A 13465-nucleotide genomic window follows, 5' to 3' on the forward strand; every position below is an offset into this window, starting at 1 on the left:
TAAGTGAGCTAGTGAAACTGGTGATCTTCCCACTAAACCCCAGCTTGCTAACAGCACTGCAGTCTCCTCCGGCCTATTGGCAGCGCTGCTCATGTCAGAGACCTCTGATCCATTGAACTCAAAATCAACAGGGTTAGCTTAGACTAAGTGAACTGCGGGATTTTACTGATGTTGCCTGAAAGAGATTGTCTGAGCTGTGCTCTGAGTTAACCTGCTCCTGAGATTTTTTTGTGCTGGTTATCTCTGCCCCTGCACTTTGTTCTTCAAAAAACTCTTTTGTCTCCCCTTTATATTGAAGTTAGAGGTATAAGATCTATCTATTCTGTTGTAGACAGGGAGGAAAGAAAGTCCCTCCACTTCTGCAGGAGGCTGCCAGTCTCATTAGTTTGCAACGGGTAGAGTTCTGTGATTCCTCTTTTAGACTTACGAACGATGAACTTCTTTTTGTTTACAGTTCATATGATATAGAAGAAGAGAGTGCTTCTGACTAGTAGAAATCAAATTTGTTATTTACAGCCATAGTTTTTATTTTTTTTTCCCTAAAGAAACAGGGATAAAATTCCTCCTGTTTTTTGCTGTGTTATCTGTCCTCTATTGAATATGTGACTGCATTATCACTTTGATAAGGAATTAGTCCTCTCATAGTTTGATTTGTGATTCAACTAGACAGTTGTGTATGTTGTTTTGAAAACTAAGACTTCATAATTTTAGGAGAACTCTAACAGAATTTAACCTCTCTTTATATAACAAGTCAAGCCATTCTACTTACATACATAAAACTAGGGAAAAAATAAAGTTAAGGCATTAGACTACCAAAAGCAAGGAAAATCATTTATAGAAGCCACTTCATCTTGAAATAATACTTACCATATGAACCATTAAATGAACAGCCTAGAGCGGTGTTGATGAGGACAAGGGGCAATAACCTGGAGTTACTGCCTGGAAAATTAAATGTTTATGCTGCTCATATAAAAGGATGTGTCCAAACAGAGCAATTAGAAGTCAGAAAGCTAAGTTCAGTAGAGGTTTCATAGATATGACAATATACACGGGGTGGGGGGTTCTTTCAAGAAAGAATATCAAACGTGTGTTCGTTGTTTCTCTTTGCAAGTTCACATCACCTGAAGTGGAAGTATCAAATCTAAAAGGTACTTAGACACATGTCTCCCCTGTGAAATCAATGGAGACCTCAGTGACAAAATACCTGTGGGCACCCAAATCCATTTCCTGCTTGGACTACTCACACTTTAAAACTAGACACTGGCCAAACTGGGATCCAGAACAGTTCCCCATTGATTTCACTTTGCTCTTCCTGCAGGCAGTAGCCTCACAAAACATATTCCTGTTGCTCCAGCAAAATGAATATAGTGAAAAAAGAAAAGGTCTGATCTCTTTTCATTGTGCTAATTCTCTGTTCACCTCTGCCCACATAGTCTTTCACTCCTGCAGAATCCTTTTTCCTTGTGATTACTTTCCAGCAGAGTCAGCTTGCTGATTTAACTAAATGAAGACCTTCAGGTGCCTGTGAAACTGCACCCTCACAACCCCACAACCTCTAGGAGATGTCACTTGGCTCTGCTCTGGACTCAGAGGAAACAGGTACATAAGACCACTCTCATTCTTTAAATACCTTCTACTGAATTAGTAATATCGTAATATCCTTCCCCTTCCATCAGCTATTGTGCACCACGCTTCTTCACCATCACAGACAGGCATGCATTGGGACAGTTTATATAGCAAAACCAGAAAGCATCAGTATAAACGAAGACTAATTCAATCAGCACACAGCAGTATAGCCCCTTTGTTTCATGAAGTAGTGCACACTATCGATACATGTGTACAACAGCTCATGCAGACACACACAAGCTGATTTTAAACCAGCTCAGAAGCATGGAACTGCCTATAGGATACCCACACTGTTTCTTCAACAGGCTTTGCAAACAGCTCAAGACCAGTGCTACCATCCTGTGAGCTAGCTAAGCCTAAGGTAGGTGGAATACATCTACTGACCCCCATCACAATAACAGTATACCATTAGTGAAATGCATTCTACTCTGATTTCTTGTTTTCACTGAAATTACAATGCAGATTTGTTTGTGTTCTTAAATGAAAGCTTTTGTCCACTGCCAGTTAAAAGTCAAAGTCACACTCTGTAGCTAAAGGACCACCCTGACTTTTTGAAAAGCATCTTTTACTGCCACCAGAAAAGTCAGATACAGCCATTTTTAGTTTCAAAAAAGACCACCGGCCACCATCACTTGGAAAAGAAAGTGGAAATCCTTTCCCAAACTAGCTGAGGGGGACAGACACATGTAAAGAGAAGAAGGTTGGTTGTGAGTCAAGCCTGTGGAGAACATCAGAAAAACTATCTAGCAGCGTGCTTGCAAATGAATATTGGTGCACGGCAAAGGCTTGGAAAAAGTAAATGCAAAAAGCTGGTAAAGGACATTTCACTTCAAACTACTTACCCGTTTAGACAAAACCAAGAGGAAAGACAATCATTTAAGTTAAATTGTGGTTTGTCCCAAATGGTTACTAGCAATGCTGCAGCAGTTTGCAGTATGAGTAACAATTAAAAGCAGGATTAACAAACAATGCATCTTCTTTCAGTGTAGCGAAATCCTGTCATTCCTTTTCTTTGAAGCTTTAACTACTTTGTAGTCACTGGATTAGACTTGAGGACTTGCATACTTTCCAGACATGCTGAGCCTAATGACAACTTCCTTTACAAAGCAACAGCCTCACAATGAATAAACAAACTTAAATAGCAAGCCACCCTTTGCACAGAGGACATAGTGACAGATGCTATAAATTAGATGGAACTTTGTAAGTAGCATTTCTTCCCTCTGAGCAACCGCATAACACAACACAGAACATCTACAGAAAGATTTATATATAAAAACCAAAGGAAGTTTGCTTAATATTTTTTCTTTGCTTGCAATGTTCAAAATAATACAAAGAGGCTCTTTAAAATAAATTCTCCTAGTCAAAAGTATGATTAAAAACTTTGGATCCTGACTGTTCTAGCTGACATTTTTATTGAATATAAAATGTGAATTTAAGACGCTGAAGATAAGTCATGAAGAGGGCTCTACAAGTCTTCTATAGAGAAGATTCTTGCAGTTATCAAACAAAACTCAGTATTATTACCATTCTTTCCTTTAACATTCCATTCTCATTGGCTAGCGGGCTAAGACTGTCAGTTTTCTCATTACTGGTCAAATATATTTCCATGCCAATGACAGTTCTGAAAGCTATTCACACCTTGCACATAGCGCAGTGAGTTTAGAAAAAAGATCAGCTTTCCTGCAAACAACCTAAACAGGATTAATTTGCCTCGTCTGTCAACTGGTCCTTTTCTTCCTGCATCTTGCATTTCTATGCTGTTTACAGTAGGAAAGAGATTAAGGAGAAAACTGCAATTCCATTACAAATGCTTAACATAATCAAGACACTCCAGAGGAAAAAAACATTCAGTGGCAATCCTTGACCCAAGGATAAACTTCACCACTGAACTATTTAAGGGTTTAATTAACGCTAAAAAAGGTTTGACTAAGGTTTGACCTAAAGACAGTTAATGTAGTCAATGTCACTTATTAAAAACTATGTGAAGATTTCTTGTATTCAAAGCTGTATGGACTTTTACCAGGTGACCTACGTACAATTTCCAGAGCTGAATCTCATTTATTGAAGTCAGGAGGGAGCTATAGCTAAGTCTCATGCAACTTTAAAGATTCGAGCATTTTACAACTTTTTGTAGTTAGGCATTTAGAGGCATTCAGAAGTAATCCATGCTTGTATTCATTTCTCCACTAACATTGTACTCTAAGAAATCAGGGGTTTTTCTTTGTAAAATTAGGTAGGAGCTTACAAACTGCAGGGCTTGCAGAATCATAGCACAGAGTTACCATTATGTTTTTATTCCCAGACATTCTGTTGACAGAAATTATTTTTTTAATCACAATGTTCTGCATAGTTTGCAAGTCACATGAGTGTTAACTTCAGGTTGATTAGACGTCCTTTCCTATTTAATGGTAAGGGGGCAAAAGTCTGTAAGTCGAGTACATCGTGCATCACCAGTTGCAACAAACGACCATCCCGGTTTCTACTGCCTCGCGCTTGGTCATGTTGTAAAGTGAACACTGAAAAGGCTGAAATAAGATTTTCAAAAATAAACGTTTAAATGAAATGTAGATTAACAAAGACTCGGTTTACCGTTAAGCAAATCTAATTAAACAGAAGAATACCGGATAACAACAGAAGTACAGAAGTATTTATTGCTGTGATTATGGGCTCTCAACCACCCTGCTGCACATTCAGCGAAGAAAATGGAGTCTCAAACTTCATGCCTATCGAAGTACAGCGAATCCACACTTTCCACCGGTGGCTGAGACGATTATCACAAGCCCGTTTACGGGGTAGCAGTAGAAAAAAAAATACACACACACACACACACACACCCCAGCCCGCTTTCAATGGTAGCTTGTGATTTTATACTGCCTCCGAGAAGGTTGAAACGCCCTCACCAAATCTGAAATGTCCCCTGATGCAGGCAGAGAGAGCAGTACCATTGCCCACAAAAGAAGACAGAGATGCGTCGCCACGCTCGCAGCCCGCGCCCTTTTTTGGCCCATTTTGCACCCCTCCCGGCGCGCTCCCCCCGCCCGGGAGCCCACATGCCCCCCGGGGAAGGCTCCGGGAGAGGCTTCCAGGGGCAGATGCGCAAGAGTCTGCGTTCACGGGCTGCAGGGGGGCCGGGGGAAGGGAAGGGAAGGGAAGGGAGGAAAGAAGCTCCTGCACGCCTCCCTCCCGCTGCGTCCAAAAAACCCAGATTCAGCTGCTGGGGGAAGAAAGCGGGGACGGGGACAGAAAGCCCGGCATCGCCTTTTACATCCCGCAGGGGACGACCGTCATCCTCCCCGCGGCCCCGGGCGGAGGCGCTGCCTTCGACCACAGCACCCCCCCCGCACCCCCCCCCCCCCCCCCCCCCAAACCTCCCCCCGGCCGGCCGGGAGATCCCCGGAGCCCGGGACCCCGCAGGAGGGGCAGGGCGGCGGGGGAGGCCTAGCAATTTGTTAGCGGGCCCCCCTTCAAAGGGAGCAGTAAAGGCGCTAGGAAAAATAAACGCGACGGGAACTGACCCCAGATACGCGAGCTGTAACACGCTGGCCTCCCGCTCCCCCCCGGAAAACCCCCGGACCTCTAGCTTTCTGCTGACCCTCTCCCTTCACTGTAATGCAACAAATGGCAAGACCCGGGACCCCGGAGCTGAATAACAGGAAATATAGGCATCTGTCACCTCCCGGGGAGAGGTAAATGGATTAGCGAAAGCAACAAAGGGAAGAAAAGCCCTTTCAAACGTGCAATTGATTAACAAGTCCCCTCTAATCTGCAGCGTCACTGTTTTTCCTTAAAGACATCATCGGTCTCCTCCTGCACTTCGGTGCAATTAAGTTAAAGCCAGGAAAGGCGGGGGGGAAGGCGCTGCTCGCCCGCCGAGCGCCCGCACTGCCCGGCGGGGACAGCACGGGAAGGGTTACAAACCTGGCACGGAGATGGTGCCGCCTGTCATCTCCTCCCTCAGTCCCTGGGCAGAGCGCCCCGGGAAAGAGTTGGTGAGCAAGGTTTATCTGCTGCAGAGAGGGAGAGGGCAATTTTCCAGAGAGTGGTTTCACGAAAGATCAAAGAGCTGAATCCGGCACCTCCTACCTCCCCGGTGCCTTTCACATCCCAGGGAAAACGAAAACGTTAAACCTCCCCTTTTCTGCTCTGAAAGCACTACACATCTTAGGCGCGCATGGGGGGGGGGGGGGGGGGGAAGAGAAGAAAAAAAAATTTATACGGCTGCTTTTACAGGAACTGTAACTCTTACACCACCGCGGCTCTCCCACCCCACACGCTCCCTAAGGTCCCTATAAATCACGGCGGTCGCCTCGGAGATGCCGGACAAACTGGCAACTGTTCAGCAGCCGCACTGCCGCTGCCACGGCGCAAGGTCAGATGTTAATAGGGGCAGTTTATTCAGCCCTAAAAACAATCGCGGAGCTCGCTGAACCGAGTCCTAGCGTTTCCTGAGTCCAAAGGCTGACCTCCTCAGTCCCAGAGGGTCGGCCAGGTACGCAGAGGACATGGGACCCTCTAAAGCTCAAAAACACACAGAAAGAGACCCCGCCGAGCCTCCATCAGCTGCGAGGGCGGAGGCTGCCCCCTCGCCCACTCAACTTTAATTCCCCCCCTCCTTCCTCCCGGTTCCCGCTGAGATTCTGGCAACACTCAACGGCCCAAATAATAACACATTATTATAACCACTCCGAGGGGAGGGCTGGAGGGCGGGCGGAGTGAAGGAGGAGGCTCCGCTCATTGCTATCCACCCTCGGCAACAACAAAACCCCGAACTTTTCCTTTGTTTTCTCCTTCTTTCCCCCTCCCCCCAGTCGCCACCAACCAGCCTCGGTGCGCTGAACCGGCCGAGGAGAGGCACGAAGCGCCCGCCGCCCGAGCCGGGCAGGGGCGCCGGGATGCGCTCGGGGAAAAACTTTCAGCCAGCCCTCCTCAGCGCCGCCGCCGCTGCCCTCGTCTCCTGCCAACCCCCGCCCCCTCGTTAAAAAAACGCAACATCAGGTTTCCATTTTCCCAAGAAGAACGGAAAAAAAAAAAAAAAAAAGAAAAAAAGGAAAGAAAGAAAGGAAGGAGGCAAGAAAGGAAGAAAGAAAAAGTAACCAACACCAACCACCAACCGGGGATGCTGGCGGCTCCGCCGGTGCCAAATGGATACGCGCAACTCTGCTGGAAGCAGGCGCAGCTTTCCCTGCCTCCCCTCTCCCCGCTTCCCGAAAAGCAGAAGCATCCTCCCCTTCAGCCGGGGGTCCCGCTCCTTACCTGCCGCGCGGAGGCGGAGGAGCGAGGCGGCCGCCAGCAGGGCCAGGAGGCGGCCCGCCGCCCCCCGCCGCCCCGTCGCCGCCGCCGCCGCGGGGACCATGCTGCCCGGCCGGCCGCCGCGGCAGAGAGCCTGCGGGCGGAGCGGGGTGCCGCTGCCGGTGCCGCGGGGGCTCGGCGCTGCCGCAAACTTCTCCTCGGCACCGCCGCCCCGGCCCTGCGCTCCCGCTAACGGACTCTCCCCGACTGGGGGCGGAGGAAGCCGCGCTCCTTTCCCCTCCTCCTCCTCCTCCTCCTCCTCCTTCCCCAGCATCCCAACGTCACCCGGGACAAATCCGACACAGGGGAGGGGAGAGGCGCGGGGGGGCGGACAGGACAAGGACAGTCCCTGCGCTCCGGCACCCTCTGCCGGGGGCAGCCCCCGGCCCCGGCGCGGGGCAGCCCGCACCCGCCTTTCGCTCCACACGGGGCCGGGGGGGGTGGGGGGCTGACCACCCCCAGGAGCCATCAGGGCTTGGGCCCCCTCGGAAGGACGAGTCCAGCCGCCAGGAGCCTCGGGAGCCTTCAAGCTTCCTCAGAAAAAATCCCTAATAAAACGAAAATAAGCGGGAGGGGGGCACATCGGCCAAAACCACTACTGCTTCTCTCCTTCGCCTCTTTCCTCCTCGCTGTACAGTTGACGCCTTCTCTCACCCACACAGCATTAAGTGATTGAAAACAGTCACTCCTGCCCCCAAAACGTCCCGGGGCGTCAGCCCCGCAGCACGCACTCCCAGAGGCAAGGACCACCACCACCGCGCTCTACCGCTTCCCTCTTGTTATTAGGGTATCAAAAGTAAATTTTACTTTCTGTCCTTAACAGGCAGAAAATTATTCCGCCCCCAGTAAAGCTTCAAACCATTTCAAAGCTATTTACTACCAGAAAGAAGGGCATTCTGAGCGCAATGTAAATACGCTTTTCAAAATCCTTTTTAGTTTATATTTTTGGCAGTTCAGAGAAATCAGTACTCTAAGATAATGCAGAATTGTGAGCAGGTATCTGTTAACTATGTCATATAAACTCCAAGAACAGAGTAGCACCTGAATATTTGCCATATTTTTAAAGTTATACTTTAATAGCAAATTTCATCAGATGTCTTCTCTATAAATACAACATTCCTATTGTTTTAGACTTCATTTCTAAAGATATGATGCTGAGTAGTGCTGAATACATACAAATCCCTTTAAGTTCTTCCCCAGATCAAGCTCTAAATTCACAGTTCTATCAGTGAAATTAATTTTTCATTAAATTTACTTCTTATTGCAAACAAAAGGCAAACGCGACAACATATTCTTTCTTCCCGCTTTCGCACCCCGTTTCTCTCCTCTCAGGTCTCCAGTTCCATCTTGAAAATTCTTCTGGCACCTAAGGATGACAAAGGCAGGTCCTGATCCCTCTTTGGCAGGAATGCAGGACTGACTGAATTCAGTCCCTTGCCATCACAACAACACATTTTATAATCCCTCTCATAAACATATGAAACGTAATGTAAAAGTAGTGAGGATCTCTTTTTATAAGCTCCACTCATTAGATTAAAGGCTGCTCCAGACCTTGCCTCTTTGATGGTTAGAAACCTACTCCTAACTTCCAGCCTATACGTATTCATGACCAATCTCTTGTGCCACTATTATCCTTTCACATAAAGAGCTTCCCACTTCCCCTCTCTATGGTATAAAATTACCACAATCACACCTCAACTTTTATTTTGTTACACTAAAAAAGCCTGAATTTTAAATTTCCTCTGAAATTATCAGTTCTGCATTCCCTGATCACCTTAATCCTTTTTCCTGCCACTCTGCCTAGCCCCCAGTATTTTTGGCAGTCTGATTTAATCTTTTCGAAGATGGTTGGCTCGAGCTTCGCATAGTATTGGAAATGTTTTCTCTACCAGAGCACTTCTAATTGCCTTTCTGTGCTGAATGGGCTAACTGATACATCCTGATGATTACAGCACCTTTCCAGTTACAGATATTCTATGATGTGTTAGAAAATCTACATCCCTTCTTCCTTTATTGTTTCCAGCGTATACCTAACAGCAGAGAACTGCATCAAAACTCTATGCGTCTAGCCTTGCAAATCCCCCCCCTCTTTTTTGCGTCTCAAGTCATCAAGACCAGTTTTTCTGTAAGACACCCTGCTCCATCTTTTATCAAGAATACCTCTTGGCTCTGCCTCAGCAAAAAATTTTGGCTGCACATTGATAATGTGTCCTAAGGCTTTTGTGAATACATTAAATCTATATTAAATATCAGAGTTCAATAGTGAAGAGCATCCCTCCACCTAATAGTATGCCATTCAAAATTTCTCATTTTCCTCTCTTCTGCCAGCTCATCATCCACTTTACAGTCTATCGAGGAATCTCCATAAGATCCATCTTAACCCATAACTTCCCATGTGGAGATATATCAAATGCTTAACTCAAGTCCAGATGAATGAGATCTAGTACGTCCTTTGTTTTGAAAATGACTGAAAGGAAGCTACTAAGGTCACGTGACATGATATCTCTTTAGTAAATAAGTTTTATTCTATTAACTTCCATGATGTTATTATTTCTTCCAAACTCTGTTGCGGAGCTTTGTAAATTCCTGGGGCCAAATTAATAGACCTGCAGGTATCTGGATGACTTTTTCTAACTCTTCATAAATATCATCTACAGAGCTGAACAAAGCCTTGATCTCTGGGAAAATGGGCAAGATCACATAGCCACATAACATGATACAGGAAGCATATGCAGCAGATGAGCTGAGGATAACAAAAAGACAATAGATTCTTCTGCTTCTCTCCAAAATAAAGCTGTTACTTGCCAGTGGCTATAAGTAGCCAGTGTGTTTTTTAATTCCCAGTTACATAATACTGCACCTCCTTCAGTAGATTGCCTGGGAGGGGTGGGGAAAGGAAAAAAAAAACCCGTAACTAGGCTTGCAGTTGAACGTATTCCTCTCCTTTCCCCCATTTTTAATTTATTCCACAATTCTGGCAATATCTGCTGTGTGGTTGTGATGATAAGCACACTTCTTATTAGGTGATGGGATCAGTCTTCTAGTGCAGGGCAACAGATGAACTCAGTGCCAAGAAGTATGCCCAAAAAACTAAAGCAGAGAGAGTGCTGTGACTTTTACAACAAAGTTTAATTGGTTAAAACCTGTAGCAGTCACCTCCCTAAAACATTACAAGCTCTGAGTGTATGTTCCTCTGGAGCTTATGATTGTTCAGCTGAGTTTCTTACCTTCCAAACATAAGAGGAGTTAAAACTGCTTGCATAAATTAGACTACATTTTTCATAATCCTCCCAAGAAATAGTATTTTGCTTTTTTTCCTCTGATGCTTTCAAAAAATATAACAAAATAACTAGGATATGGAGCCAAGTAATTTTTGCACTTGGGAATAAATTAGCATTTGATAGAAACTTCAGCTGCGAATTACTTTTCTGATTTAGCAGGGGAAACTGGTTACGCTATGAAGGCTACTAAGAATTTAAGTCTCCTTCATAGCCACAAATGATTTTGTCACTGACCACAAGAACTGCCATTTCATATTTCACATTTGCAGAGAGAATCACTTGGCAGGACTGAGGTGAAGTCACTACAGTGAAGAAACCACAGTACAAATTCTTGCTCTGTGTTGTAGAAAAATATGTACAGCAGGCAAAGAAGCATGGGCAACTGTACATTTCTTCTGAGTTGGTTCACCCTACTCGTTTAAGTCATTAGAGTGCTCACTTGCGTTCTGCAGCATATGGTCTCAAACTGTTTTGTCACTATTTGACAAAGAAAAAGCTGTGCGTGTTATTTGTTTGCATGACCATATGGTACATGCCTGATAGGAGCAGTTGAGAGCAACAGGCAAAGCTGGAATTCAGCCTGAACTTCCTTGGAAATCCCTGACAGAATTTGTATGGATTCTCTTTGTCATGTGTGTCTGCTTTCATAATAAATATAACAAAAGTAACTTTAAAGAAAATGTAACATGAGATGTGGTTCAAACTTCAAGGTCTTAGTGTTCCTATAATCATTCTACAAGCTTAGAAAAGTTTTAATTGGTGCACTATCTTTATTTAAAAAAATAATTTCACTGATCTTTCTATTCCTGTGATGAAAGCAGTGCGGAAAACGTTATTGCAAACATTACCTACATGCTTCACATTTGTAGGATCAACCCTTGGGCTTTCTTCTACAATGGTAAAGTACATCCCACAGAATTCTGCTATGGGCCAAAATTGAAAAAAAGGATTTAGGCATCTGAAATAGCATTCAGACAGGCTTCAGACAGCGAAGTCCAAATTTGTAACCCAAAACCATACCTGTTTAATCTTGAATGACTCATTAGCTGTCTCCTGTTTGGTGTAAGCATTCCTTGCACGCCCAGACGTTTATACATCACCAGAATTGCCCAATTACATCACCAGCCATAGCAACCAAATGCCCAGTTCCACCAAGGTCCAGAAACTTTCCCAGCATAATGCTTGAGGCTCTTGACAACCCATGCCTGATTCGGACCACTCAAACAGTTTTAGTCGCTGTCTTCCGAAAAGTACAGCTTGGAATGAAACTGTGGTGATGGTACTCAGTGTTATGCATTGGTCCAGCAAATACCAGCCCGACGTACAAAGAGCTGGGCTCTTGACCTTTCTCAGCATCTAGGCCCTCAGGGAGTGACTTGGCCACAAGACACTATGCAGAAGAGCAGGACACACTCTACCCCTCTTACCAAAGCTGTGCTATTGCTTGTAAACAAATATGAAAGTCTTGGGATGGAAGCGAGAAGGTACAAGGGGAAGCCCAGCTGTGTGTCTTGGGCACTGAGCAAGGTGTAGGAAGTCTATAAAACTGGTCACCCTGATAAATGTTACAGTTAGCAAATCACTGAATAAAACCAAAAATAGCTTTGGAGCAGCCACTCAAATAGAGAACTGCATGTTCACAGTCTACCTGCACATTTCTGAATTTTTTAAAATGAAACTTATAACTGTCAAAATAAAAAAACAAGCTAAAAACACTCATCAGAAAATCTTTTCCTCTACCGGAAGAAAAATTGTATCAGGTTTCGATCCATACTTTTAGACCATTATTTATTATGGTTTAAATATACATGATATTGAGATACATATATGTATATTAAAAGAGCCACAATAAATACTTTGAAGGCAATATTTTACCTCCAGAAGGTAAAGACCAATTCTAAATGGGCTCAGGAGTTATCTCCCTTCTTGCTTTTGTTTTCAGCTCTACACATACAAACATATCAAGCAGTATTACCACAGAAGCTGGCCCACCACAGAATAAACAGATCTGACAAGTATTCACATCATCAACACTCTTTTTAAAAGCAGATCACCAAGGGTATTTCTCAAGCCTAGAACCACAGGAAACAATAAACACAGCTTTTCATTTATTTCTTAAGTTAGGATGCAGACAACACTCACAAAAATAGAGCTGATTCCCCTAACTTGTAAAATCATACTCACCTGATGGTCTGAACAACATGTCTTCAGACTGATGCCTTCTCAATCCTCACAGTCCTAAAAACTGAAAGGGGTAGAAAGGTGTATCTCTCTTCTCTATCCATTACTCCTACAGGTAAAACAATTAGAGAATGACTTACTGGAGATCAGAATCTGAATAGAGAATGAGATTTAAGTTTCCATTATACAAATTAAACAAGAACATGAATATCTGAATTAAATTAATTTAGAGCTCAATTAATCCTTGAAATTGTTAAGATTAGACTAAAGAGTGATCTTGGCATTTAGTCTCTCATACTCCAAAAAATAAAACCAAAGTTCTTTTTTATTGCAATTTTCATTATCATTTGTTGTTAGTTGTACTGAAATACTTATGTGTATTTATTTTAATTGTTTATGTCAGCCATTGCCATGGCACTAGAATGCTACAGTTTTGTAAATAACATGTGTTACAATTTTAATTATTTAACTTATGTAAACTCCAAAACAAGTGGTGAGGATTTTTTTGGTTTGGGTGTTTTGTTTTGGACTTGGTTTTTGGTGGGGTTTTGTTGTTGTGTTGTTTTTTAAAGCTAGCCTTAACTAGAGAACAGGCAGCCTTCAACATTGGCGCATGTCAGTTCAGGGCCACAAACAGGAATCAGAAGTTGTATGCTCTGTTCCCAAGAGCACTTAAGAATACTCCAGACAGGAGACATCTCATTACAAGCTTGTCAGAAGTACATCAAAGAATGCTTTGGATTTGGAAAAAACAAACAAACAAATAGATGGATATACTTGAGAAAGAGGCAAAATCTGGGAGAAAACTAGAAGCAGTCAGCACAAGCCATTATTTCTTATGCCACATGCATGAAGTTTCTTGCAACTCCTCTGCCTTTGAAGCCACAAAGCAGCCCCCGAATGGACAAGAAACTCAGTCTAGCAGATGCAGGCTAAACACATTGTAATTCTGCACCAGGGATCAGTCATGTGGTAAAATGAAATTCCTCTCCTTCCCTCTTCTCCCCCCAAACTTGGGGGTACATATGGCATACACACATAAGGGAGCAAGAACGACATTGGGAAGAACTTCAAAGACAACACACAAA

The 13465-nt window shown here is 44.1% G+C and overlaps 1 protein-coding gene across 1 annotated transcript in view; it reads right to left on the reverse strand.

Annotated features, from left to right (window-relative positions):
* Window positions 1-7189, reverse strand: part of ROR2 (receptor tyrosine kinase like orphan receptor 2) — a 159441-nt gene extending 152252 nt beyond the window's left edge. The window contains exon 1 of the mRNA XM_059833449.1: window positions 6880-7189. Coding sequence (XP_059689432.1) covers window positions 6880-7189 — 310 coding nt within the window. The remainder of the gene's footprint in view (window positions 1-6879) is intronic.
* Window positions 7190-13465: the final 6276 nt, after the last annotated feature.

This window comes from Gavia stellata, chromosome Z, assembly GCF_030936135.1.
Source record: "Gavia stellata isolate bGavSte3 chromosome Z, bGavSte3.hap2, whole genome shotgun sequence".
Lineage (NCBI taxonomy): Eukaryota > Metazoa > Chordata > Aves > Gaviiformes > Gaviidae > Gavia > Gavia stellata.